Source organism: Gobius niger (assembly GCF_951799975.1).
Source record: "Gobius niger genome assembly, chromosome: 17".
Classification (NCBI taxonomy): domain Eukaryota; kingdom Metazoa; phylum Chordata; class Actinopteri; order Gobiiformes; family Gobiidae; genus Gobius; species Gobius niger.
The window spans coordinates 25827536-25854931 of NC_136868.1; the positions used below are offsets into that span (position 1 = coordinate 25827536).

Sequence of the window (27396 nt, forward strand, 5' to 3'; positions counted from 1 at the left end):
GTCTGGGAGTTCTATGAGACGATGCATCTCTTGAAAGAGGACCTTGAGGAAGCATTTGCCACTTGTAAAATCCATTGCGTCGCCTCATGACTTCTGAAAATGTATTATAGATGTGGAGAGGTGAAACTAACTTGGAAAAACTTGGCGAAAAGCAGGAGATAGTTCCACTCTGTGTAGCTAGCTAGCTTGATCGTAGCCCTACAGTGCCAATTCCATACCGACTGCTTTCTCCTAAAAGTTTAGACCCCGGCCCTCCATATGAAAAATATGATTTCATATTCAACACTTATTTCTTTAGCTCATTAGCATTGGCATGTCATGTTTTAAAGCATACTATAAGCTGTGTGGAAGATAGGTTAAAGCAAGTCAGGGTGCATGGACTGTAGTGAAGCAGTTTGACAAGGCCAGTAAATGCTATAGCTTTTTGCAAGACACACTTTTTAGTAAAGGCAATTTGTGCGCTGAAATGGTTAGAGTCTGTTGAAAGTGGATGAACCACCCCACGACAGCAGCTGGTGGTTTTGAGGAGGACAGACTGAACACACAAGATTACTTAAACATACATAAACACATCAATTAAGTGTTGAAGAGAGTTGATTTAGAATAATATAGGCTTTTGGATTCAGCGGGGACATTGCCGTCAGTAACTTCCGCTTCGGACCACAAATATTTCTCGCAAATTTGAGGGGGGAAACATTTCTCGCCACCCACATCGCAGAAGCTCAACGCAACCTGAAAAGTTCATATCCTTTGGTTTCGTCTGCCTAAGTACATAGGCCGCGGCGAGGGGGACTTTACGGCGGGGGCGAAGGGCGCTGAAGGCAGAGCTGACAACCTCAAAGTTTGAGTTACTGCACCGGCAGCGGGGGCCCGTAAGTGGAGGGAAAAACAGAACAAGAGGCAGAGTGAGATTTAGGACGACTGAGAGGTGTAAATATCCCTTTTGCACCCAGAAGTGAGACTCTGTGAGGTTGAGAATCGTTGCACAATGTTGTTTTAGCTACAAAAAAAAAGCAAAGGGTGTCGACAATTTCAGACCATTTCTGAAATATCACAAGGAAACGAACACAGACGTTATTATTTGTATGCTTTTCAACTGTCAGACCTTTCAATGTAATCTTTTGGGCATACTTCAAGGAAAAAAGTGCCGGAGCTAGACTAATCAATGAATCACTAAAGCTCGCTCCTCCTTGTGATTCACCCAGCGCCATCGTCCCCCCCCCCCATCACCGCACAGCTGTTTTTACAGGCGCAAAACAAACACGGTGCAAGGAGGTTTCCCTGTCTGTGTCTGAATGCTGCTGCCACACTTCCTTCATACATTCTGCCTTCAGAAGGGGGGGGGGGGGGGGGGACAAAGAAAAACAGCGATTGAGGAAAAAGGGGGAGGGTGGTGGCATTACATCGGGTGAGGGAAGCTGTTCGGTGTGGTAGACTCTGATGAGATTATCGTGGGTTAACTTTAAGCTCGGATCACACACGGCAAGTAACACTCGGCTGCTTGCAAACATCATAGTCCCCTCAGAGCTTATGTTGCTTTATGTGGGAGTGTGTAGCTGGTAGGGATGGGCGGATCGATACCAAAGTATTGATATATCGATACCAAACGGCTACTTTTTAAGTATCGATATTGGGCAAAAAGTATCGATACTAATTTGCATATGTAAAAGGCAGGCGGGGCAGCAATTATCAACACAAAAGGATGATTTATTTCTTTGTTCTGAGCCAAAACAGTCACAACAGCAAAGGATTGAACTGAGCCAGTCCTATCATTCTGGTTTAGGTTCTATTTGTCATTTAAGTATTAATTTTAAATGTTGTTTATGTATTTAATTTCACATTAGCAGTGTTTAATTAATCAGTTAAAGTAATATAATTTTAATTGACCAATTAATTATATAAAACAACCAGTTTTAGAAATGTATGTTGATTGAAATACATTCACCCATATGAAATGAGTATCGGTATCAACAAAAATGACCCCAAAAGTATCGGTATCGTATCGATTCCAAAAAATGTGGTATCGTCCATCCCTAGTAGCTGGTATCGAACCCGGGACTTTTGAAGATGTGTGGCAAGAGCGATAATTGCTATACCACTATATCCAACAGTTTTTTTTTTTGTGATTTGGCAATTGCAGCGATTAAACTTTTTGTTCTATTGTTGATGATGATTGTGCAGTTAGTATTTGGGCAAAACGATTCTTAATTATACACATTTGTAACTCCTTTCTCTTTGGTGCGTTCTATCATTCTTTGAGGCGTCCAGAACAAATAAACGAACTGCACGATCAGCGGCCGATGATTTGCGAACCTCAGAAAGGAAACCCCAAAGGAGACGAGGAGAGTTACATTGTTTTGTGCACATGAACTGACTTGATGTGTGCACTAAAAACACTATCCACATGACCTTCCAAGTCCTTGTGAGATATATATACGATATATATACGAACCCCTGCGTGTTTCCCCCTTGTGAAAGCAAATGGGCAATCATGTGAATTTCATAGTTTAGATTCCGACATCGCAGACTTTATACAGTTCGGCAGCTTGTTCCCGAGCGCGCCTGTGTTTATAATAACTGGGATCTCTCTCTGTTTGAAAAGATTAATACACTACACCCTGGCTGTCAGGGCTGTTTAAACATCTCCCGACCTCCCTCCACCGCTGTTCTCTCCGCGCTGGAAAAAGCTATTACTAAAATAGTTTTTTTTTTTTTTTCTTTTTTCATTATTCTCTTTTTTTTCTCCCCTCGGTGCCTCAGCGCTTCTCCCAGTCCACTTTTGGATGAATAATAGTTTTTATGAACGCTGTCCTGCTGCATCTCTCAACTTAAGCCATAATTAAGCTGTATGGAAAGGAAAGGTCATCAGGTTTGCAGGCAGCATTGACTTTTTATCTTGGGTGGAAAAAAAAATATCTATATCCATTGTGGTTTTTCTGTTTTCCTGTTCTTCGTGCTGTTACTCCTTCACTCATCAAGTCAATACTTCTGGAGCCATGAGCTGCGTTACAAACTTCCTTTGTAAACCCTGCTTATGTTCCACTTTCCCATCAATCTGTGGCTTACATCTCAGTAACTGCATTAAGTTCATTCACTTGTGACTTGCAACAGCAAAGTGACAAAAAACACTGCAAAAAGTAAATATCAAGCATTGGCTTAAATGACTTGAATTGAGGAAATGTATCCTGTTTTTGTCGGTTTTCACTCATTTAGACACTTTTTTTCTGATCGGACCGAGTTTACTTTGCTTGTTTGAGGACATTTCAGACCAGTTCTGGGGTAAATCTCGCTTGAAATAAGAAAGTAAAATTGCCAATGAGATAAGACCAATTTTCTTACCCCATTGGCAAAGAAAATGACCTGAAATAAGGACGAAATGTATCGAAACGAGTCAGAAACATCTCAGAACAAGTGAAATAATCCAGGACAAATGCCCAAGAATTTCTTAACTAGTCAAAACAACTAAAATGTGGATTATTATGCTCAAATTGAGATGTTTTTACTGATCTAGTTAATTACTTTTTGCAGTGAAGCGATTAAAAAAAAAGTTTAAAAAGTGACGACTACGGCAACAAGGAAAAAGATTTGCTTAGATGAGTTTTGTAGGTCTTAGCTGTCAAATGAGGCTATAGGCTGTAAGCGTTTAGATTTGGGTAAGGCCGAACAGCAGATAATGTACTCGGCTAAGGCGGGGGTTAAGAGGTTAAGAACAAAGGATATTCCCTTTATCATTCAAAGCAACCTATTTTGGTGACATAGAACTGGATGGTCTTAACAATGGAGACAAGAAACTACTTTATATTCTCTTAGCGGCAAGTAAAAAGGCCATCACCAGAAGAAACAAACAAGGATTGGATCAACATTATTCACGACATCTACATCATGGAAAAAATTTCATCTCAGTTGAAACTGCAAATGGACTCATTTTACAGGATTTGGTCAAAATGGACAGAATATGTAATAAGATAAGATCTGATTTCACGTAAAGTTGAAATATAAATACTGCTGATTGTTGACAATGCTATGTAAACCAAAAGGGTACCCCACCTCTCTGTTGTTTCATTTGTGCAAGTTCCATATGTAAAAATGGAAGAGCAAAAAGAAAAGAAAAGTAAATATGTAAAATTGTATTATTTGTCTCTTCAATAAAAAATAAATGTGAAAAAAAAAAGAACAAGGGGTATTATGGGTGCACAAAATGGAGTTTTTATTATGCTGAATAATGAATGTTTGAGTGCATGTTGTGTTATGGTGTATTTACTGAACACAGCCCTAGTACATAAGTAGTAAGGTTATCAAAAGTACATTGTGAAAAATCGTCGACAGATGCTGTTAGTAACTTGCCACCTGATGTGTAGAACTAGGTAGTAACGAAGGGCAACCGTTCAATCAAGTGAAAAAAGCTGAAAATCCTAACTTGGCTTGTTTTGTGTGTGTTTGTTTTATGTTTTAGCTACAGTATATTTCTGTCTCCTATGTTTTCCTCACTTGACTTTCACATTTGCCACAGCATGTGTATTTTTTCCTATATGTGGCTGCTGTCTTATTGTTTATTGGTATTTGTGTTCCGCTGTTGCATTTGGCATGTGTTTTCCCCGGTTCTCCCTCCTTGTGTGTGGCATTAGAGGTAATGTAAGTGGGGCCTGGAATTAGCCCGCTGTCAACACTGGTGAAACGATGTTTAGTTGTGATGTGATAAAGACAAGACCCGGTGGAAATTCAATTTACCGTTTAACCACGTGCGTTGAATCTTCCGTTAGCGTCCGTTCGTGTAGGCGGGCTAAGCGACGTGTAATGACCTCCACCGAGTTAGTCTAATAGTGCGTTTAATCTTGTTGAAATGATTACAGGGGGTTCAGCACCCTGGATGACTGTTTTTTTAAAAGCTTCTCCTTTTAACTGTTTGGATTTGGAATGGGTGTGGCTTTCCCCTAAGGTAAATCAATGCACTGTCCCACTCTGATCCACCATATGCAATGCACTGTCCCGCTCGGATCCGCCATATCTCTTCACATTTCCTACAATCCATGGGTTTTGCTGAAGTCGATTGCATTTCACACCTTCTCGAGAAGTCTGGTGACGGAGTCCTGACCTGGCAACAACAGTGGGGGAGTGACTCAGCAGCTCATTCATCACTGGAGAGGATGCTATTGTTTTTGGCCAAATACAGCACTTCATCTGCCCAACAGTGATAATGTGTTGAATAATAACACGTCTCGAATTGTTTAGAATGCAAACACAACTCTCGGTTAACGTTTTGACGCCATAAATGAACATTGCGCCACGTTGGCTTGTGTTTTAGCCGCTTTTAAAGATCGTTTTGTCTAAATGTAGCTATTCAAAGCACATTAAATCCAAATCATAATCATCAGAAGGCCTTACATGCAAGCAGACTTTTGCCGTGTGCAGTAAATCAATGTTTTCTTAATCCTCTGGCTCAAGTTGTGCACACCAGCCCCTTGTCCAAACCCTATCTCTCTCTGTGTTTGGCCAAGCTCTCGGCGGGACCTTAATTGCCCTCTTGTTGTGGATTCTTTTTAGCGTCGTGTTGATTGATCGGAGGGTTAGCCGTCCTAATATGGCCCTATGGGGACGAGCCCTTTTGCCACGGCCTTGCCTCCCCACTTCGGCACAGTTTGAAACCGGAGAGCTCGCCCGCCGCTCCCTTCACGAGCCTGGATGCCTCGCACTTAATTGCTGCAAAGGTCGCAGGTCAACGTACCCCTTTAAACTCGCATGGGAGCGCCAAATCAGTCGTAAAGGTCGGTTTATATTCTCAGGTGTTGGCCGAAGCATAAGTCTGTCAGTGCGCGCCTCGCCACACACGGCGGCGTTCGGCCAGCAGCTCGTTATATGAACTAAGCCCTTCGCACCCGCGGCTTCGGGACACTTCCTGTTTCCCGTTACCCAGAACCCCTTGTGAACCGTCGCCTGTCGGTGAATCGCTCCCATGACGCGTTTGGTCAAGGTCAGGGCTTGGTAGAATGTGTGTGAGTTTTGTAGTCGCTCCCAAAGGGCTGTGGCGGCTTCCCTGAACTTTGGCCCTAAAACCTACCACAGAAAAACATTTAGAACACACGGGATGGTGTTCCAGATACTTAGGCTGGTTTGGGTCAACAGTTGACTAGTCTACAACGGGACTATGCACTTCATGTACTGCTGTGAGTATATAGAGCAGCTGGATGTATCAACACTGTCCTTTTTTGTTGCAGGATATGATAATAAAGCCTTTTAGAGTAAACGTAATCATTTTAATCATATGTTAGAGTCTAGTCAAAGCAAAGAAGCAACATCTGCACAGAGATGAGCTCACTGCAAAGTTACACTTCGAGTCTGAGGAAAGGTGAGAGTGCTCAGGTATTTTAATAAAACACCCGCAATAAAGTAAATGCTTGTTACTTCATTCTTTCTGCTCTGTGAAATGTTACGCGGTGTGGCTTTAAGAAAGAAGTGACTCCTTTAGCCATTTGTACAGTGGAGCCTGTTGAATTACATGCGTAATCTGAGTTGTGAAAGGAGGGATTGAAGTTCTTGGAAACACACGCTGTATGGCCATTTTTAGAAGCAGTGGTGAGATCACCATGATAATTGATTATTCTTTTCAAGCTTCCAGTATTTTCTGTTTCTCAAGCTGTATTTCACAATCCCACAAGTCCCCCTACGATAAGGCCTGGAAAACATGTATTATATCAATAAGTATCAGAATTATTCTGTGTTATCATGGGGGCAGACATTTGTTTCACTTGAACAGTTTTTGTATTAGATTTAATGCTTGGAACAATGAAAATATAAATATTATGGATGCCGTCATGATGCAACAGTTGGACGAGGAAAGTAAACTTTTAAAGCAAACACACGGTTTAAGGTCAGCATTTTTTCTGCTTATGATAGAACTATGTACTTTTTATATCAGACAAATCAGAGCAAATTCTCAAAGTAGTTGTATCTTTTATTTAACCTCTTAACTCCCAACTGAACTGATCACAGAATGAGAAGAAAACGACGCTGAGAACGCAACAAAAAGTGTCAAAAACATGACAAAAAAATTGACAAAAATGAGATGAAGAAAAATGTGAGAAAGTGACGACAACACAGGGAAAAATATCAGTTTTGTGGGTCTTAGCTTTCAAATGAGGCGTTACACTGGCCTATAGGCAAAGGGGAGAGAATGCATTCGGTGTTAAGAAGTTCTAAGATGCATTCTTACTGGTTGTATCTATCGAATCTTTCACTCCAAATACCACCTCATAAGATGTTCGACCTTCCAAAAACCACCTGGCTCAAGTCGGCTCTAAATCGACTCTTAAAAGACCTTAATCTGACTAAATTATGTTTAAATTGGGAGTGTCACCCATGTTTCAACTTGAAAATCACCCATCTTTAAAGCATTACTCACGCGCAAATGAAATAATCTCGAATTAAAATAAAGTCTATAATTGCAGACGAGGCCCAGTTTGCCTTATCATCCCGTCATCAGACATCAGGAAAGGGAGCTCCACCGGGCCCGGGACATGTCTCCTCCCGTCCCGTGCGTCTCCTGTCAGTCTCCTGTCAGCCCGAACATGTGTCCTCCTGTCTATTTAAGTGTCTGCCTTTTGTGCGTGCTGATTGGCTCTGTGATCTCCTCAATGAGCCATAGTAAATCACTGTCTGGCTGATAGTGTGTGCATGAGCGGCTCTGGGCTATACCTCCGGGCCGCCCCGCTCTCCAAAAAAAAAAACAACCTTTTCCTGTTATTATCATTTCCACGGCGAATCTTTCAAAGCGTTTCTGGAGTGTGTTCGAGGAATGCTGTTAAACGGGAGGAGGGTCGAAAGTTTGTTAAATGTGTATTGCTTGAGGATGAATCGCGTCGCTCTTTTCACACTTTTTTTGCTGCGTGTGTGACTGCTGCCTTTGAAAGCAGCTGTACGGATGGAAAACTTAACAATCCGCTACAAAGGATTTAAAAAGATAAGCTGGGATAATTGCATGGTACGAAACGTCTAAAAAAAAAGCGTCTGTTACTGTTTGCTTAAGATGCTCTGTAACCGGATCGCTGTCCCCTCACAAACTCGCGTGACCCCTTCGCTAATGGATTGTGCTGCGTGTGCCCCCCTGCGCCCCCGTTTGTTTGTGCGTACACGGGCCTGTCCAAACACTGCTTGTTTGTGTAAAGCGTTGTCGTGGAGGCCTATTAGCGCGCCGTTTTCGCTAATTGACAGGCCGGCTGACACCTCTGCTGACTCAACGCCGCCAACGCAGTGACGTCACGGCGGCCCCCGAAGAAGCCGTCGTGCTGTGGCTGACTTTTTCAAGCTTTTGATCGTGCAATAGTGTCACTCACTGGTGAAAAACATACCGGAAGCACGTGTGTTGCCTTGTTGATGGATGATTCTGCGTATTCAGTGTGACTCCTCAAGACTTCTTAAGAGAATTCTATTGGAGAGATCAAAACGCGAGAATTAAGCTTACTACCTTACAAATGCCAAGACAAAAGGGCGGGCTCATCATTGGACAATGCAGGTAGTACCACCATGGCTTGATGCTGAGCGTAGTCTTATACCCAGCATCGATCTGAGCCAACTGCTACTTATAGAAAAAACAAAAAAAAACACAACAGTATCTCAGTAACTCAATGTCTATCAACACCACTATAACTGCCTGGTGGAAAGCCAATGAGTTTCTCAAATATAGCTATACATTAAATACCCATGCAATACTGTGGAACAACTCGATGTTCCTAATAAATAACAAATCATTCCTCTTTACGCCCTGGAAAGATAAAGGAGTGTCGAGCGTGGGCCACGTCATACAAGACGGTGCGCTAATGACATTTGATCAAATAAAAACGAGTTATAATATATAACCAACTTCATATTATTTTCAATATCTCCAATTAAGGGACGTACTCGAACCCCATATTAAAAGTGGAATCGTCAATGGTTCCCCCACACTGCTTACAAAAATAAAAATACTAAAAGCCAAAAAAAAAAAAAAGTTAGGCCAAATCAACTCATTGTTCACAAGGGAAAGTCAAATTACACTACCAATGGAGAAATGGTCCGTAGACATCGGAAACACACCTCTTAATATTGACTGGCAAGAAGTATGCAAAAACAGCTTCTTGTTTTCCTGCAACACCAAAATTCAGTTCATACGATATAAAGTTCTGCACAGGGCTCATATTACTACATCTAAACTATTTCTAATGGGCTTTACTAATTGTGATACCTGTCCAAACTGCCCGATTATTATCATGCACTCTGGAAATGTCCATTAGTTCAAAGTTTTTGGTTAGGGATAATAAACGGGTTGTCCAAAATGGTGGGTTTTATTATACCAATCAGTGCAATTTTAGCCCTCCTTGGTGACCTGTCCTCGTTGGACATACCCCGCCATATCAAGCAATTTCTTCTTACAGCGTACACTCTGTTCCACCGGATGATGTCATTTGGTGGTTCACTCTTCTGCTGTCATTCTGGGAGCACACAAATTGGGGAGGCTACTTTAGACTTATTAGCTCGCATGTCGAAGGCGAAGACGTCCAAAAGCATTTTTTAAAGCGTCCCGAGTAAAGCAAATAAAGGGCACAAACTCCGAACTTACTGGAAGTTATTAAGTGTGTTGGCAGAGGGACGCAGTTGCTTATTGGAAACAAATACAAGCACTCGCGTATGAAGCCCGCGCGGATAGATAGGCTCTGTTGCAGGAAAGTGCCGCCTCCTCACTTTCCTAACGGAGTCCAGTGGTGGTGCCCAGCGGGGTGTCCGAGTATCTCACGGAAAATCTCTGCCGGGGCGAAGGCAGGATTTACATCTCGTACCAATGAGCCGGGCTTTCTCAAACACGCACACGCGCACGCCCACAAATACCTCCAGATTCGAATTATTTACCGCTGCCATAAAAGGACCTCAGCCGTGGAAGCAGTTGCAAAGTCGGAGTTTGACATTTTTTGCAAACCACACGTGGAAATGGAATCATTCATACGACAAAAGTACAGAAATGCTCCGTTATGAGTTCGCTGTTCACTTTGGTCATTTGAGCTTCTGAACACTTTGATCTTTTTGTCCTGGAGTTTGAGACTGAACACATTTTGAAACCCTATAGTCCGATCCCGAATCCATTCTGAACAGATCTGCGCTCAAAGTGTGTTCAAGGTGCCATAGATTTGCTCAATGTGAACGCCTGTATTCAGCGTTCGTGTCTCATGTCATTCCCACTGCCGCCTGCGGAGGGTGCACCAGGCCAAGTCGAAATCGTGACCTCTCACTTCTTATTGTCTTCTCCTTACAAAAAAAGGAGCGTAAGTGGGTCAAGGCATTTGAGCGCTTCTCTAAAAGTGCACTAAAACACAGAGGACCTTCATGGATTAGCACTGGGTGAGATCAACCACTGGGGGCTTCGAGGGAGCCGCGGTAAGCAGCTGAAAATAGTCAGTTTAGCTCATTTAACAGGTTTACATCTCAATGAACGTCACTTGGCTCTGATCGTGTGCATGACTTTTAAACACTCCGCCCCCCTATCAACATGTAGGACGTCCCGAAGCGCCCTATCTACTCTGACAGAGGCTGGCATTGTTGAACACGGTGGTAGCAGCAGTAACACAAGCACCCAGGAGAGACTGCAGTCCCTCGCTTGCCCTCCGATGTTCCCTCTCACTTCGGTCACGGGCCAATGGCGGACCAACCCCCCAGCTCTTGGGTTGCCATAGGCGCCTTTCTGTCAGTGGGACGTCATAATATTAAGCAGAAATGTGTGACATCTCGAGTCTCCTTCGAACGTCACTCTAAATGGCTTGTGCTGTATTTACTGTTGATTGTTGCAACAAAAGAGCTGGAGTTTGGATTTCACCAGACTGGACCGCACTGAAGAAGAAGGATCAAAGTCTTTGTTTTGATCGTTTGTTTTACGTTTTTTGGAACACTAAACAATGGACTTTTTCATTATCTTTGGCTAGGTTTTGCTAAAAGGTTCTCGAGGACACATTTTTGTTTTCATTCTGCAGCCTCTGTACTTCTTTTTGTTGTTATTTTTACGTCTACCACAAGTGTCCGTTCTAGCTGGATACTTTGTCTTATTTTGGAACTTTTTATGAGGCCTTTGGAAGGAACTTTTCATTCATCCATGCATTTTTTTTGAGGTCATAAAGTGTGCATGATATTTATTTCTTTATTATCCCTTTATCATGATGAAAAATCGCATTTGAACTCATTTTTCAAACAAAAGCGGAGCTCGGAAGAATGTCATTTGTCGGCGACTTCCAGCCACAATACCTTGTTTAGGCTTTGCGGTGGGGCTCAGCTTTCTGTTTATTGTGGATTATAGCTGGTCCTGGTTTGGAGAAGTCTTTCCTTGTAATTAGCTATCCTAGAACATGGCACACACAGTACAAGGCCTTGGCGTTGGTGTGTAAAATAAAGTCCTGCGCACACATCCACTGTTTACACAAATACAGGCCGCACGGGGCGAGAGCTCCTGCAGCTCGCGTACCCCCCTGGAGATCCAGAGCTGAAGTGGGGAGAGAATTTCATACATTGTTCCGCGTTTGCATGCCTCTTGAACACTCTTGAAGTAAAAAAAAATGTTTCAAAACAAGCCAAAAATAACAATTTGAGGTATCGACACCGATCTAAAAGCTGAAGTAGGATAGAAAATGGTGAGGGACTGGGAAGGGAAAAGGTCCAAATCTAGAAGAAAAGTAAAGGGAAAACGGCCAGCTCCCAGAGAAATGACCTAATTACTGCCGACATTTTTCACTGAGCAAGAACCACATTTCTTAAAGTGATAGTTTGGAAGTTTGCAAAGTGTGGAGAGATAGTGAAATTGGAAAGTACACAATCAAACTCCTTCCCTCTTTAACTCCAAAGCTCCTCTTAGTTTGCAAAATGAGGAGAGCAGGAGCAGCACTTTCAAAAGTAAACGATCAAGCTCCTCCCACCTTCCTCCTGATTGGACCTGACAGGCTGGTTCACAGGAAAACCTCGTCTCATTGGTCAATGCGGGAGGATACTAGACTCTGATTAGTTCCTGAGATCCGGGAAGGAGAGACTTAACAAAAAATTATATATATATATTATTACTAGCTTTAAATCAAAATGCAAGACCAGGTGGATGATTTTGCACATTTTATAACATTTGTAGTACATTCAGAGTATCACTTTGATCTTTTGTGTTTGCCTGCCCATCCCAATAACCTCATTGTTGGCACTAAATATGTAAATGTGGTCCGTTCTCAGTTTAGTAATAATAACTCATGTTTGACACAGTGCCCTCTTCATTCTGGTTTTGGTGCCGAATAGGATTAAAAAACTATGGAACCTGTTGCTCAGCCGTCTACAAACGTGGCTGGAAAAATTAAACCTATAGGATTCTGTGTTCGTCTTTGGTCAAGTCCCTCGGGCCAGGCTGCAGTTATAATTTACCAGCGGGGATTTTGCTACCCTGTGGTCCGCAGCCTGTTTTCCTTGTCATTTTCATGTCTGTGTGTGGCTCGACCTAAGCCGTCCAGAATGTATATACACCCAATACGGGCCTAAAACGTCCTATGTGGTTCTCGGAGCTGCTCATACTTTCTCACCATGAATGATCTTGCACAATTGTTCATATCCCCAAAGTCTCTTACCATCATATTTTTCATGCTAGCCAAAATCCCATACTACGTTTTCACCTCGGGGCATTGCGCTTTTTGCCAGTGGAAAAATGTCGGCGGTTTGATGAAGAGGTGCGAAGCTGCTTGCAGACACACCGCAACATTGCCCTTAATGTTATGCGTCTCCACATTTTAGTAGGAAATTACACATTTGGTGAACCTAAGCTCGCATTAATCTGTGAATGTTATCAAATCTTAATGGTCTTGATAGCATTAGCTTGTACCGCTGTCTGGGAAGGCACTTGTGTTTGCATTGAGGTCTCGGGGACTTTGTGACCTTATGCCTGCGGTCTTTTCAAATCCCTTCTTCCATTTCATCTTCATCCACTTCTCCACTCCTTGTTTCTTGTCACCTTGTTGGTACAACTATGATGCTCCTTCAAAGGCGTCTGTTAGAGTTTTATAGGCAGCTTGCTAATTAGTCTCTGTAAACACATTGTAAAATTGTAATGGCTGTCAGCAGTCAAGTGTGAAGTTGCTACTTAAAGGCCCTGCACCTGATTTCTCTCCTTTTCTTTTTCCTCATCAAACTGTAGCAGTGATGGCACTATTTCAACTTATTCCCCATTTTTTCCACTTTTTCGTTTTGATTTATTTGAATTAGAACAGTGCACATGAGTCAGCAGGTTAGCTTAAAGGAATAGACCACCGTTTTTACATACTTTACATACATATGTTCTTACCTTAGCTTTGACGAGTTCTTAGTACTTACTAGTTCGAAATCTGCGCAGTAATCTTCACTTTACTGTGCGGATGCCAAATTACTCCTGGTATTATTATGCCTTACAATGTAGTTCCCCCTTGTATCCGCTTAGAAAATCCACATTGTTTAATTTTGTGTAATTATACTTTGTAGTGGAACACTTCACGTAACCATATTTAAAGAGGGAAAACGTGGAAGAGCTTGGTAGCTTCTATCTTGACCTGTTTTGGAGCTATAGAGGAGAGAGGGAGAGGCTAAATGCTAACGCCGTCTGCGCTGTGTTTACGTGACTGAAGGCACGGGGGAAGATCAGACAGGTCCTAAAGAACTCGTCAAAGCTAAGGTAAGAACATATCTCAGTATGTAAAAACGGTGGCCTATTCCTTTAACAGCTAGCTAAATTGCATCTGTTGCCCTCAGGCATTTAAAAGAGACTCATTTGACAGATTTGTTTTCAGCTCCATTTGCTGTGTGTCAGTGTCTTTTAACACTACAAAGCTATAGCGGCTGGGATAAATTAGCACGGCTAAACTTCCGCGCTGAAACTGTGATCCGCAAAGAGATGCTGCGTCAGTTCATGCAACTCAGTTCAAGTTTTATTTGTATAGCACATTTAAAGCAGTACTAAGTAGCGCATGCCCCTAGAGGCCATAAGCGCCACTGCAGGTGTCGTAGCATGTAGCATTTTTTTACTCATTAATTGTCTGTAAGAGTAAATACTACGCTGACAGAAAAGACAAAGGCTGTAAAAACTGTGGCGCTGTGGCGCTAGCCCGCGGTAAGCTTTGCCCGTTAGCCTGTTAGCTTCTTCTTCGCGATTGCATTAGTGTGCATTGGTGCTCCGACCCGGTGGTAGCGAAGTTCCAATTGTGGTTTTCTGGCCAGAGACACCAAGGGGAGATGAAAGACCCCCCAATCATCCCATTAGCACTTGTATTACCCTAGTCCTAAGGTAAACGAGTTACTTAGTGTTGCTTTAAAACAACAGACTACATTCGGCCAAAGTGCTTCACAATAACAACAGGTCACGTCATGTTTTATTCTGTAAACCAATAGATTACTTGATGGTCTATTGCAATATTTATCTTGTTAACTGGTGGCAAAGGGTTCTCGCACTGGCTGTAAAACGCAAAGTGCTTGTCTTGTAAATTCACTCCTTTCTACTAATGATACAAATTTGTTCTGTGCGAGTCACAACTTGAGAGAATCAACAACCGAAATAGAAATTGAGCAATAAAGACAGTGGTTTCCTCAAAATAAATGATCATTACATTTGACCAAAACAAAAATATAGTTTTTTTTTCTCGGTAACCTTAAAGAGAAGGAGGGAGTAAAGTAAAGGAGAAAGTAAAATACAAGGTGGTGAAAAAGTAAAAGAAAATACTTTTTAAAAAATGTAAATATTGTGCTGAGACACTTACAAAACAGCTCTAAATCCACTAAGGGCAGTATCTATAATAAAATAATGATAAATATAATAAAAAATGCTATTGCATTTCCAAATAAAGAAAGTAAAAACAACAGTTAAAAGCTTTTGTTAGTGGGGTTAAAAATTGAATAAATAAATTGGACCAAAAACTCAAACGACGTCAAACTACACACCAGGTTAAAAAACAAAGAAATGATTTATGATGAATAATGTCAACAATGAGGGGTAAAAAATAGAAGGTTCACGAGCACTAGTTTTGAATGCAGTTGTTGAAGGAAGCTGGTGTTTGTTTTGCATTGTAAAGATAGAGTTGTAAGCAGGGGATTATACATCTTAGTATAAGGAAGTATTTACCATGCTTCTTCCCGCTCCCATTCGGACATGTATTTTCTTTACATGTCTTTTTTGTGCAATGGATTCTCACACTGATGTTTTTCACGGTCCAAATAAATTCATTCATTCCTTCATAGTCGGAGCCCTGCAAACACATGCATTCTCAATCAGTGTCTCCGGTTTATGCCTGGCTCCAGTGTTGCTGTATGTTTGTATGCAGCGGTCTAAATGTATGCTTGAGTATAAATTGTGGTCATGCCTGGTCTGGAAGTCTGCAGGCTCACAGCACGTGACCCGGAGATCTCCCAGTGTTGAGAGATCCCCACTCAGCATGTGGTTTGCGTGTGCAAGTGCAGCCCGGTGTAGATGAGGTGAGAGAAGAGGGCGGCTGAAAGAGGCCTGGGCGCAGTTATATAGGGATTTAAAGACCGGGCTATACTTGAAAACTGCTGAAAACCGAACAGCTTTCTGGTTAAGTTTTGTATACGTCTCAGAAGTATTCGCGCCTGGGAGTGCAGCGGTAAGATGTTTGTGTTTGGCAATAGAGACAAGTGTGGAAGTGACTTGGTATGTGCCCTGCTGCTGCAAAACTATTTTACCCCTCGGGGATTCTAGCGGCCCCTTGCATGAACTCTGAACCGAGTAATTAGGAAAGGAACATTGGTATAGTATTTAATCATGGTAAATAAGCAGAGCCTATGCTGAGTTTGGCAGAGTGTTTGAGCGGCGCCCAAAGCTTGGCACATAACACGTCTTCAGTATTGAAAGATTGTTGGTTTTTAAACTGGAAAATAAACATCGGCCAAAATATCAAAATAGGAATTTGAAAACCTACAAAAAAATCCTATAGGGGTCAATGATTTCATATAGGAAAAAAACTGAATGGTATACTAGGGATGGGACGATAATGAAATTTTGGGTCACGATTATCTTGGCCAAAATAATTGCGATTAATGATATTGTCACGATATTTGCCTATGGTTTAAAAAATAACTGAAACGATGGGGATTGGGCAATTATACAATATTCCTCTACATCAGGGGTCACCAACGCGGTGCCCGCGGGCACCCAGGGGCCCTTTGGGGCATGTCCAGTAGCCCTTGGGACTTTTTCTAAAGTGTAAAACACTTCATTTTCTTGAATCTAATTCTTAAAATTACAGTTTTTTCAGTTCTTGTGACTCGGTATGAGTTTCAAATAAAGCTATTTTAATATAATATGGGGTCAATATCCTATAAGTGAACAGTGTACGTTTAAGTCTTTAGGATTTGTTTTTAACTGGTAGCCCTCGAACAACTTAATGCTCTTAACGTAGCCCTCAGCTGAAATAAGGTTGGTGACCCCTGCTCTACATTGTCTGCTGTAAATGTCATATTGAGTGAGGCATAAAGCATTTAAAGGCGCACTGTGTAACATTTTGGACTATACTGTTGTCATCAATACAAAACATGCAGCTCATGAGTAGCTCGACACAGAAAATGCTATTTCTGCACCAATCTACTGAAATATTAAATACTGCTGATTTTAGTCACATCTACATGGAGACGTACCCACTCCCTGCAAAGTTACCGGCACTGGTTGTCTGATGGATTTTGCGATTATCTTCTAGCACGATAATCGAAAAAATGTGGCAATTGATTAATTGGCACATTTTTTATTGCGATTAACTATATTATTGTTTATCGTCTCATCCCTATCGTAGACATTATGTTCAAAGAAAGACTATTAATTTTTTCTGATTTTGCTTTGATGAGTTTTAGCCATTAACTTTCTAACCAATCAGCAACAACCTTGAGTAAATGTGACGAAAAAGAAAGTTGGGAACCGCTCTTAAAAATAAAAATAAAATAAAATGTGTTTTGTGTGACTTAATAACTTACCACTGTTGCTTGAAATCAAGATGTTGACCACTGGCTTCATTCAAAAACAAAGTTAGTCATGGCTCCCCGTGTGTTGTTGCTTTGCCAGTTTTCATGTGTACCATAGACTAAACTATAACGCTTCATTTACAAAGGTATGTAAGCAAAGACTGCCCCCTACTGTTCAGACTTTGCAGTTCCATGTTTTAGACTTGTTCTGCAACCCTCAGACTTTCTTCACTCAAAAAGTCTCTATTCTCGCGGTTGTCTTCGGTTACATGATCTGTTTTTGTTTTTGCTTGTTAGTGATGATTTCGACGAGGAGGGATTCTGCCAGCCGTACAGAGGCGTGGCCTGCGCCCGCGTCATCGGCAACCGCAGCATCTACGTGGAGTCGCTACAGATGCAGGGCGAGATCGAGACCCAGATCACAGGTAAGTTCTTTACTTTTACATTACATGCATTTGTCTCTTTATTCAGTGGATTCAGGAAATGTCTGTCATATTTTCCATTTGAATGTGTTTTGTATTATTGTAGGCTACTCAGGGCACGGTTTGTACCTATATTTTGGCATTAGAGGTCATAAAACAGAAAACCCTAATGGGCCTATTCTGAGGAAGTTGTACAATAACACTGTGAGCATGAATTAATGTAGCTGGTCTGAAGGCAGCCGGTTCATAAGAAGTTCATTGCGTTCAAAGCACATATGGGCTTCATATTATGTCCTACCTGTTGCCTTTGCTTTGTCTTTTGCATGTTTTTGCAAATGAGCCGATAAGAGGTCACGCAAAGCTACAGGAGGTGGTCGTGAACCTTAAAAATCTAATCGGAAACATCGGAAACATTAAGATGTATGTCTCAGGGTCAAAACTAACTCGCAACGGAAAATAAATCATGCATGGGATCGCCTCAAGATTCTATGAACCAGACTGGCTTTAATAATGTCACCTTAACCAAGTCCAGCATTATAAGAAGCTGCAGGAGGATCTGGATCAGAGCCAGCTTAACTCAAAACACTTTCTGTTGATGCATCTCATCCCCCACATCGACTTCTCCGCAGCCATGTGTTTGCAATAAGAGTACAGTACAACTATGAATCATACACTTATAACTGCAGCTGACATTGTCAGCACCGAGCTTTGATGTTTGGAGAAGTAATGTGACCTTGTTGTCTAGGAATTACGTACGGCTTCCACTTTTTCAGCGTTTTCTCTCAATGGGAGTGAGACAGTGTTTGCAAATTATACTGAATCATTGTCTAACTAATTATGGATTGTGTATTTTAGTGTGGGATAATTTAAGATTCTCCCTCCACAAATGCTTTGTTTTCTTCTCAAAAATTCTTAAGATTGATTTTAATCTAATACTATAATGATGTATTATGTATTGAGACCAAAAATATATTGCAAAGTCTCAAAACATGAAACCAATATAATCAACATCAACAAAATATCAAGCATCCCCTTGAGGATACACTTTGGGTGCCAGCCCACAGAAATCAAATGAAGTTCTCTTTTAATTTGGCCAACATGACTTCCACATTTTCAGTGCTTTTGGGGTTTGTTAAAATAGTTAAAAATGCATTGTTTAATCCCATCAAACAGAAGCCAAGCAAGTGCAAATATTAAGGTATGAAATTTGTTTTCTGACATTCAGTCATTCATGTTGAGGGTTGAAGAGTGAACATGATGAAAGTGCATACCCTGTGCAGTCTAGCCCGTGGTTCTCAAACTGTGGTGCATGTACCACCTGTGGTGCTTGGCCTTTTTCAGGGTAGTCTACAATTGTATAATGACAATCAAGTTCATTCATTCATTTACACAGGGTTTACAATTGAGCCTTATGGTACTTTGAAAGCTAAATAGTTTAAGGTGGGACTTGTTTGGTTTAGTTTTGGTTTGGTTTAGCATGTTTCTTTTTGCAATATTGCTTACTATCTTAAACTGTGTCTCTTTTTTTGTTTAGCTGCCTTCACCATGATTGGCACCTCCAACCACTTATCGGACCGCTGTTCTCTTTTCGCCATCCCGTCTTTGTGCCACTTCGCGTTCCCCTCGTGTGACCGCAGCTCGGGCACAGACAAGCCGCGCGACCTGTGCAAGGACGAGTGTGAGATCCTGGAGAACGACTTGTGTAAAACAGAATACATCATCGCACGCTCCAACCCCATCATCCTGAAGAGGCTCAAGCTGCCCAACTGTGACGACCTGGCGGCGACGGACAGCCCAGAGGCGGCCAACTGTCTGAGGATCGGCATCCCCATGGCTGACCCCATCAATAAGAGTGAGTTTGACTGTTTGAACAAGCAAGGCCATTACTAAGTGTGTCTGTAAAATATGTATTTACCTTATTTATTTATTCATGTATCAGTCATTAGAATGGGGAGAATTTTTAAAATTTATATTCTGTAAAATGCTAAATGTTACTATGAGAAACAGACAAATGCCAAAATGTTTAGTAAAATGTGTAATAGTAAAGAAAATCTAATGCAAAACTTTTTTTTTAAAGGAACACAATTTAAGAGAAAAGTTTAAAAGAAACAAACATTAGTAAAAAGTTAGAACAGACTACAATGAAAACTGTTCTCACAATGTATTATTTAGACAAAACAATCAGTGGTTCCCAAACTGGGGTCTGGGGCCCCCTGGGGGGCCTCAGAGGCACTTCAGGGGGCCCCCAAAGCTTGTCTACAAAACAAGTGCATTCAGAAACATTGATTTTGAAAGGAAAAATACATTTATTTGCTTACTTTATACCAATGTTCAGCCACAGTCATTGCTAGATGTTGCTTTCTGTGACTTTGTAGCTGTAAACTAATAACAAATTGGTTTGAATAGAGTCAGTGGCTGTTCTATGTAATCGGCTGTGCATAGACACACAGCTTGATTTTAAATCATAGTAGATTACTGCACAGTTTTACCTTTTTTGTTTATGAATTATTATTGTTTTTGAATAATTTCTAATAAGTGCTTACATTTCAGTAGCCTATACCTGCCATGCATGTGTGTAGGCTGCAGTGGATCTCAGGTGGTGGGCCGAGACGCTAAAGTAAATCAGTTGGGAGTAATGTGTTACAAAAGTAGCGAGTCACACAAATATTTTACTTTTTTCAGTAACTATTAAGGAATATAACATATTTGTTACACAATATACAGTAATATATTTGTCACTACAATTGAAGTAACTTGAGTTACAAGTGCATTTAAATGGTTAATATTGATGTACGAAGTCTGCCCAAATAAAATACAGCACCAAATCCTGTTGGACGCTGGTGTATAAGTTCTGCAGTTATGTGTAACTAATGTCGTCAAAACAAAACAGAGCGAGTGGGGATAGTGAAGGAAAATAATGCTCATGCTCATTATTACTATTTTTTATTTATATTTTCACAAAAGTGACTCAGAAGTAACTCAGCAGTAGTGTGACTGAGCTACATTTTTTATGTAATACAATGTAATACAAACATATTACATTTTTAAAGCTGTAACTACTAATAAAGAAAATATTACAAATTAAAAGTGACTTGCCCAACACTCGTCATAGGACATGGCGGCTGATAAGTTGTTTTGACTGTCGTAGCCACTGCCCCTCACTATTTCAGCGATCTTTCTGTCCCATTACAATAAAGACAACCACACTTAGTCCAACATGCTTATTATTATTGTTTTCCATTCTTCTGTAGATCACAAGTGCTACAACAGCAGCGGAGCCGAGTACCGCGGCACGGTGAGCGTGACCAAGTCAGGACGGCAGTGCCAGCCCTGGAACTCCCAGTATCCCCACAGCCACACCTTCCTGGCTGTCCGCTATCCCGAGCTCAACGGGGGACATTCCTACTGCCGCAACCCGGGCAACAGGCACGAGGCCCCCTGGTGTTTCACGCTGGACGAGCGGGTGCGCATGGAGCTGTGCGACATCCCCATCTGTGGTGAGTGGACTGTACATACCGAAACATTGAACAACTAAAGAAAAGAAACACATCACAAGCTTTAAAATGACAAACTAGATTTTGCCCCAAGCGTGCCCCCAAACTAAACATGTAGCCGTCAGATCTGGTTCTGAATGTGACTCTTGTTTCAGATTATAAGGAGAAGTCCAGCGGCGGCAGCATGGAGATTCTCTGGATCTTGGTGCCCAGCGTGACCATCCCCCTGGCCATCGCCTTGCTTTTCTTCTTCATCTGCGTGTGCCGAAACAACCAGAAGGCCGCCAGGCCACCCCCGCCTCGCCAGCCCAAACCTGTGCGCGGTCAGAACGTGGAGATGTCCATGCTCACCACACAATTCAAACCCAAGGTAAATTCAAGAAATAGTACGAAATTTTTGCTGTTTCCAGACCTGAATTTAATGTTCACCCACCTGTGGTACATTGGCCATAATTTAGAAAGGCACTAAAATTGGAATTCAAATGTTACGCAATATCAAGATGCTGCGTAATGAAATGGGGAGTAATAGAGGAATATGAAACTCATCTGAACCCACTGTACATCGAGCCCAACCCCGCTGTCGCTCTTGATCCTCCCTGCGGTGTCTCCAAAGTCCTCGCGAACTTCAAAGTCATGCGAGTCAGCTGAAGCGGAGTCAAAACACCGCCGTGTCCCTGTGTGAAGTGTGTCTGTCATGAAGGATCTGTTGTAGCACGCTCTTGTTTTTCCACACGGACTCTTTCTTTCTCCCTGAGTCAGTCCAACAGATCTCTATCACCAAACCCCCGTCGATCCAGGAATGTTCAGCTGCACTTTTGTTTGCACCTTGACTGCCATGTCCACGGTCATTTTCTGTCGGTCGTCCTTGCATATCTCAGTCATCAAACTCCAGCAGATCCAGGAATATGGAGCTGCACTTTTGTTTACACCTCCGCTACTGTCTCCCGTCTCCCGCCACATCATCCATCTCACTTTCGCTCGATATCGTCAGCTCCTCCGTTTGCTTTTTAACAGGATGTCTTTGTAATGTAAAGATCTGCCCATCCAGTGCATGAAGGCCAACACTTGGATCCCTCTCCGATTTCCCTCCAAGGCTGTGCGCCCGCCGTTTATCTTTTTTCCACATAATTTTGACTGCGCCGGAGCATTCACTTTGTGTCCGTGGAAAGACCAGGCCCGATCCTCCTCAAGGTAACGTGGATCGTGTTACCATCACAGGCCGCGGAATGTCACAGAAGCGTCAGAAGACATTAATATCTCCAGTTTGTTTTGCTTTCTTGGAATGGAACAAATGTTTCAGGGGGGGGGGGCTCTCAGAGGGCTGTGTTTGGATTACGACCTTCTATCTGTGAAGAGCTGACTTCACGGTAGATCAAAGCCGTCTCGGTGTTGGGCCTGCACTTTGGGGATCATAAAATGCTGTTTAAACGGTCTCCATGGATAACTGAGTCATGAAATATGGTTTACATTTAAAGGCTCTTTTGGTGCGCCAGAGCTGTTGTATCAAATTAAAGGGATTGTTCAGGTCTACAAAGTTGTTCCACAGCTATTATGTTCCATTCTGTTTTTGCACCTTTTTCTTCCACTCGGCTTCTATAGCTGTACATGGTTGAGTCCATGTTACATTGCTCATATTAATATGAATAATAATGGCTGACACTTTTTCAAGCCTGTGTTATCGAGTTTCTCAAACGCCGCACTGTCGTCATTAGGCACGGTGGCTTAGCAGTTAGTGCTTGTGCTTCACAGCGAGAAGGTACTGGATTTGATTCCCTCCTGGACTGGGCCTTTCTGTGTGGAGTTTGCTTGTTCTCCTCGTGTCTGCGTAGATTTGCTCCAGGTACTCCGGTTTCCCCTACCACTAAAAACATGTACAATAGGCCAGGATGTGTGGGACAATGCAAATTAGCCCATGGATACAATCTGGTGTGGTGTGTTCATTAACATGAACTGTACCTACCAAATAAAAATGTAAATAAAAAAAAACCTCTGATCACCACCAGCTTCTCACTCACATGCTCATTCATTCTGTTGTACATGTTTTTAGTTGTAGGAAACACTGGAGTACGTAGGGGAAACCTATGCAGGCACAGGGAGAACATGTCAACACAGAAAACCTTTCGGCCATACCCAAGACCTTCTCGCGGTGAAGCACAAGCACTAACCACTGTGCCACCGTGCCACTTGTTGGACTTTTTGATTTTACCCGTGTGATGTAGTTTACTCATGGAATTTAGAAAATATTTCCTAACCTTCCAGTCATTTTTTTTTTTTAAACTAAAATAGAAACATGCCGAGTGATCTTGTCTGGGGGAAAACGCCACATTGGAGAATTTAGAGTTAATTAAAAAAATATTTTCCAGAAACATAAATTGTTGTTTCTGTATATAAAACAGTTTGCACCACCAAACCAGTTGTAAAGCCTGACCTTAAAATGTCTGCCGATCTTTTCCATACTGAGCACTGTATCTGAAACCATATCACTCCATGACCATCCGGATGTCCCGCCGGACACTGTACAGTATGTCTCAGCTACAGTCTTTAATGGGCTGAGGAGGATGTGAAGGTTTGGGTGTGGAGAGTCAGGAAAGGGGTGCAACAAAGCCATAACCAAAAACATCTGCTACTCTCATAAGCCCAGCAGGTCAGAGCTAGCCTCTCCCCACCTCACACACTCCGTACCCCCCTCTGAGATCATACAGCCCGGTGTCTCCCGCAGCTCACTTAGGAATTTCATTATTCATCACAGCATACGTTTCCTGGAATCTGCAAATCCTTGCCAACCTCTTCTCACCTTTAATCTCCTCCCAACAACGTACATGTTTGCTTTAATAAATCTTTTGGTTCATTTTAACTCTAAGGAGGATGTATTACAGAGAAAGCTTTTAAAGGCAAATGTTCAATATGCAAAGCTGATACAATGTTTTTGATCCTTTGTAGAGTAAGGCCAAAGAGCTTCCTCTGTCTGCTGTGCGCTTTATGGAGGAGCTTGGAGACTGCCCGTTGGGAAAGATCTACAAGGGTCACCTGTACCTGCCCGGCATGGACCACCCTCAGCTCGTGGCCATAAAGACCCTCAAAGACGTGTCCAATGTGCAGCATTGGGGCGACTTTCAGAAGGTATGAATATGTAACCATTTGTATAGTGGAATGTGTGTTTATAGTTAATTAGATAATTAAAACGTGTAGTCACCATTAGCATTAGCATTGCACCTGTAGTTTATTTGGAAAGAGGCATTATAAAGTCTTGAATGCCATGATTGTCCATTACAGGAGGTGTCAGTGTTGACCGAGCTGCAGCATCCCAACATGGTGTGTCTGCTAGGCGTGGTGACGCAGGAGCAGCCAGTCTGCATGCTGTTTGAGTTCCTGCCACAAGGAGACCTCCACGAGTTCCTTATCATGCGCTCCCCACACTCTGACGTGGGCTGCAGCAGTGACGAGGATGGCACAGTCAAATCCAGCCTGGACCATGGAGACTTCTTACACATGGCCAATCAGGTAAAATGTCTTACATAATCACTACAGGGGATTAAACTTTAGGATTTAACAATGAACCCTGTTCATCCAGGTGGCCGCTGGGATGGAGTACCTGTCCAGCCACTCCTTTGTCCACAAGGACCTTGCAGCTCGGAACATCTTGGTTGGAGAACAGCTTCATGTAAAGATTTCAGACCTGGGCCTGTCCAGAGAGATCTATTCGTCTGATTACTACCTGATCCAGCCCAAGACTCTGCTGCCCATCCGCTGGATGCCCCCTGAGGCCATTGCCTACGGCAAGTTCTCCACAGAGTCCGACATCTGGTCCTTCGGCGTGGTGCTGTGGGAGGTCTTCAGTTATGGCCTGCAGCCCTACTATGGCTTCTCCAATCAGGAAGTGATGGAGATGGTGAGGAAGAGGCAGCTGCTGCCCTGTCCAGAGGACTGTCCTCCAAGGTATGAGCATGTGGACATTTGATGAGTGTTCTAAGATTTGTTATATATTCTTTTTGGCATTGACCGATCAATTGTTCCGATAGGTTTTATGGCCTGATGACAGAGTGTTGGCAGGAGGGTCCAGCACGACGCCCGCGCTTTAAGGACATCCACACACGGCTCAGAGCCTGGGAGGGCATGTCCTCTCATGCCAGCTCCAGCACACCCTCTGGTGGAGGGGGTAATGCCACCACCCAGACCACCTCTCTTAGTGCCAGTCCTGTAAGTAACCTGAGCAACCCTCGCTATGCTGCGGCTCCTGGAGCCTACCTGTACCCAGCCCAGGCCATCCCTGCTCCAGGGCAGATGGCTTCTATGCCGGCCTGGGCTCCCATGGCAGTGTCCCAAACTCACCAACGCTTCATTCCTGTGAATGGATACCCCATTCCACCAGGATATGCAGCCTTCCCTGCCCACTTTGCCGCTCCTGCCCCGCCTACCAGAGTGATGCATCACCACCTGCCTCCTCCCAAGAGCCGCTCCCCCAGCAGTGCCAGTGGCTCCACAAGCACAGGCCATGTGAGCGGGGTCCCCTCCACCACTGGCTCGAACCACGACGCCAACACACCCCTCCTCTCTCACTGCATCATGCCAGGTAGCGGGCCAGGCCAAATGTACGGACAGATATCCCAGAAGACAGTAGGGCAGCTGGACTCATCGCAAACATCAGCTCTGCTGTCTGGAGACTCTGACATTATCATGTACACCGACAATGTGATCACTGCGGACCTGTAGACAGACAGAGGAGGGGGGGGGGTGAGGGCGTCACTGTTACTATGGGACCACTACAGGCAGCGTGTGGAACACATGGACCACTAACAGTGTGGAGGTGCTGGTCAGCAGGTGCTAACGCCACCAGGACCCATGTCCCAGGACTCAATGTGTATTTTAACCTCTGTAAATAAAGAACATGTGGCTCCAATCAAGTGGAATGCATTTATATATTCAGAAGATTGTTTTATTGTAAAGTATGTATCATTTTAAGACCTTGTGTGTCCCCAGTGTAAATGCAGTCACCAGTGAAGTTTATTGAACGCATTTGTTATAATCTGTCTGCTACAGAAGGCATGGTAATGTCTCTTACCATATTTCTCTTTGGAAATGACAACTGAATGTTTTACATATTTACCGACATTACATTTTCTCTTAGTAATAAGGAACTAAACCTGGCACACAGTTTTATGTATCTTTAGATGCACAGATTCTTAGATGCCTTCTTGTGCGCTGGTGTGAACATAATCTGCCACATAACTTTAGTGCTGAAGTTAGGGACACCTTAAAGCTTACAGTTCTATCATCATGACTTCTTCTGGCCTCGCCACTACAGGTCTCAGGGTAAAGACTTCACCTGCCAACCAACTCTGAGCTGGTACTTCAACTGAAAATAATATATATTTGTTTTGTATTATCTAAAGAAAGGTGTTGGCTGTATGAATTTTGAAGGATTTTAATTCACATTTTAATGTGTGTCTCTGCCCCAATGAGAAAAAATGTTCAAAGATAAGTTCAACATATACTACCTAAATTTGTTTATTTTGTTAAATTGTTTGCCAAGGGATTTTAAATGTATTTAATTTATTTTTTATGCCCACAAAAGATCCACTGAACTGTGCAGATGTGAAAACAGGTTCAAGTCTTCAGGCCTTATATGCCTTAATATGTGAGACACACATGTACTTCAGCCTCTGAAAAGTACTTTTAGTGTGCCACATTAATATGTTCAAAAGGTTATTTGGAGTCAACCATGTTATATGATGTAAGTGTAAATGAATTGCCTGAAGCTGTATTTGATTATCAGTTTGGTCCACCGGTCAGTGGATAGTGCCATGTCAACTGGTTGTCTTCCTAAGTGAATAATATGTCTGGTGAATTTCAACTTTCATGAAGAGTTCGAACTAGTTGAGTTGGAAAAATTTGACATGGTAATTTAACGTAACTATAATTTGGTTACACACGTTTAGATCAAGGTCATTGAATATTTGGAATATTGGAATAGAAAAGTGTACTATGACATTGAAAAGGGTTTTGTAGAGTTGTGTTATGTTGTATGTGAAGCAGACGGATCTGTTACTTTCAGAGGCCTCTGAGCTGTACTTTGTGATGTGACCCCAGTATCAAAAGGACTGTAATCTGCAAACAATGTAAAACCACTTGGACACAAGATGTGAAAACTAAAGCAAATGTAGCTCAAATGTTTTCAGAAACACTATCCCAAAATGTTCCTGTACGTGAACGCATCTTTCAGTACCTTTCCCCATCACAAAAGGTTTACATGGATACTCCTTTTGATCAAGAGAGGCCTTGTCTTCGTATGTGTCTGAACATTTTTGCACAGGTGTTTTTGTATTTTAAATCATTTATTAAATGATGCTGTTTGGTTACTTTTGCGCTTTTTTCTTCATCCACTGTGTTTCTCTAAAGTATTCATTTCGACAGGTGTAATAGCTCTGTATTCCCACAAGGTGTCACTAAGCCCTTTAGCCTTTGCTTTCTTGTGCCTTTGTTTGCAGTAACATCGACTGAACGGCAGGGGGAGCCGG

At 42.4% G+C, this 27396-nt stretch overlaps 1 protein-coding gene across 1 annotated transcript in view; it reads left to right on the forward strand.

The window, feature by feature from the left end:
• The window catches only part of ror1 (receptor tyrosine kinase-like orphan receptor 1), a 123855-nt gene extending 96768 nt beyond the window's left edge, over positions 1–27087 (forward strand). Inside the window, exons 5-12 of the mRNA XM_079575585.1 lie at positions 17263–17390; positions 18922–19239; positions 20639–20884; positions 21037–21251; positions 23822–24001; positions 24155–24382; positions 24453–24817; positions 24901–27087. Coding sequence (XP_079431711.1) covers positions 17263–17390; positions 18922–19239; positions 20639–20884; positions 21037–21251; positions 23822–24001; positions 24155–24382; positions 24453–24817; positions 24901–25591 — 2371 coding nt within the window. The 3' untranslated portion in view covers positions 25592–27087. The remainder of the gene's footprint in view (positions 1–17262; positions 17391–18921; positions 19240–20638; positions 20885–21036; positions 21252–23821; positions 24002–24154; positions 24383–24452; positions 24818–24900) is intronic.
• Positions 27088–27396: the final 309 nt, after the last annotated feature.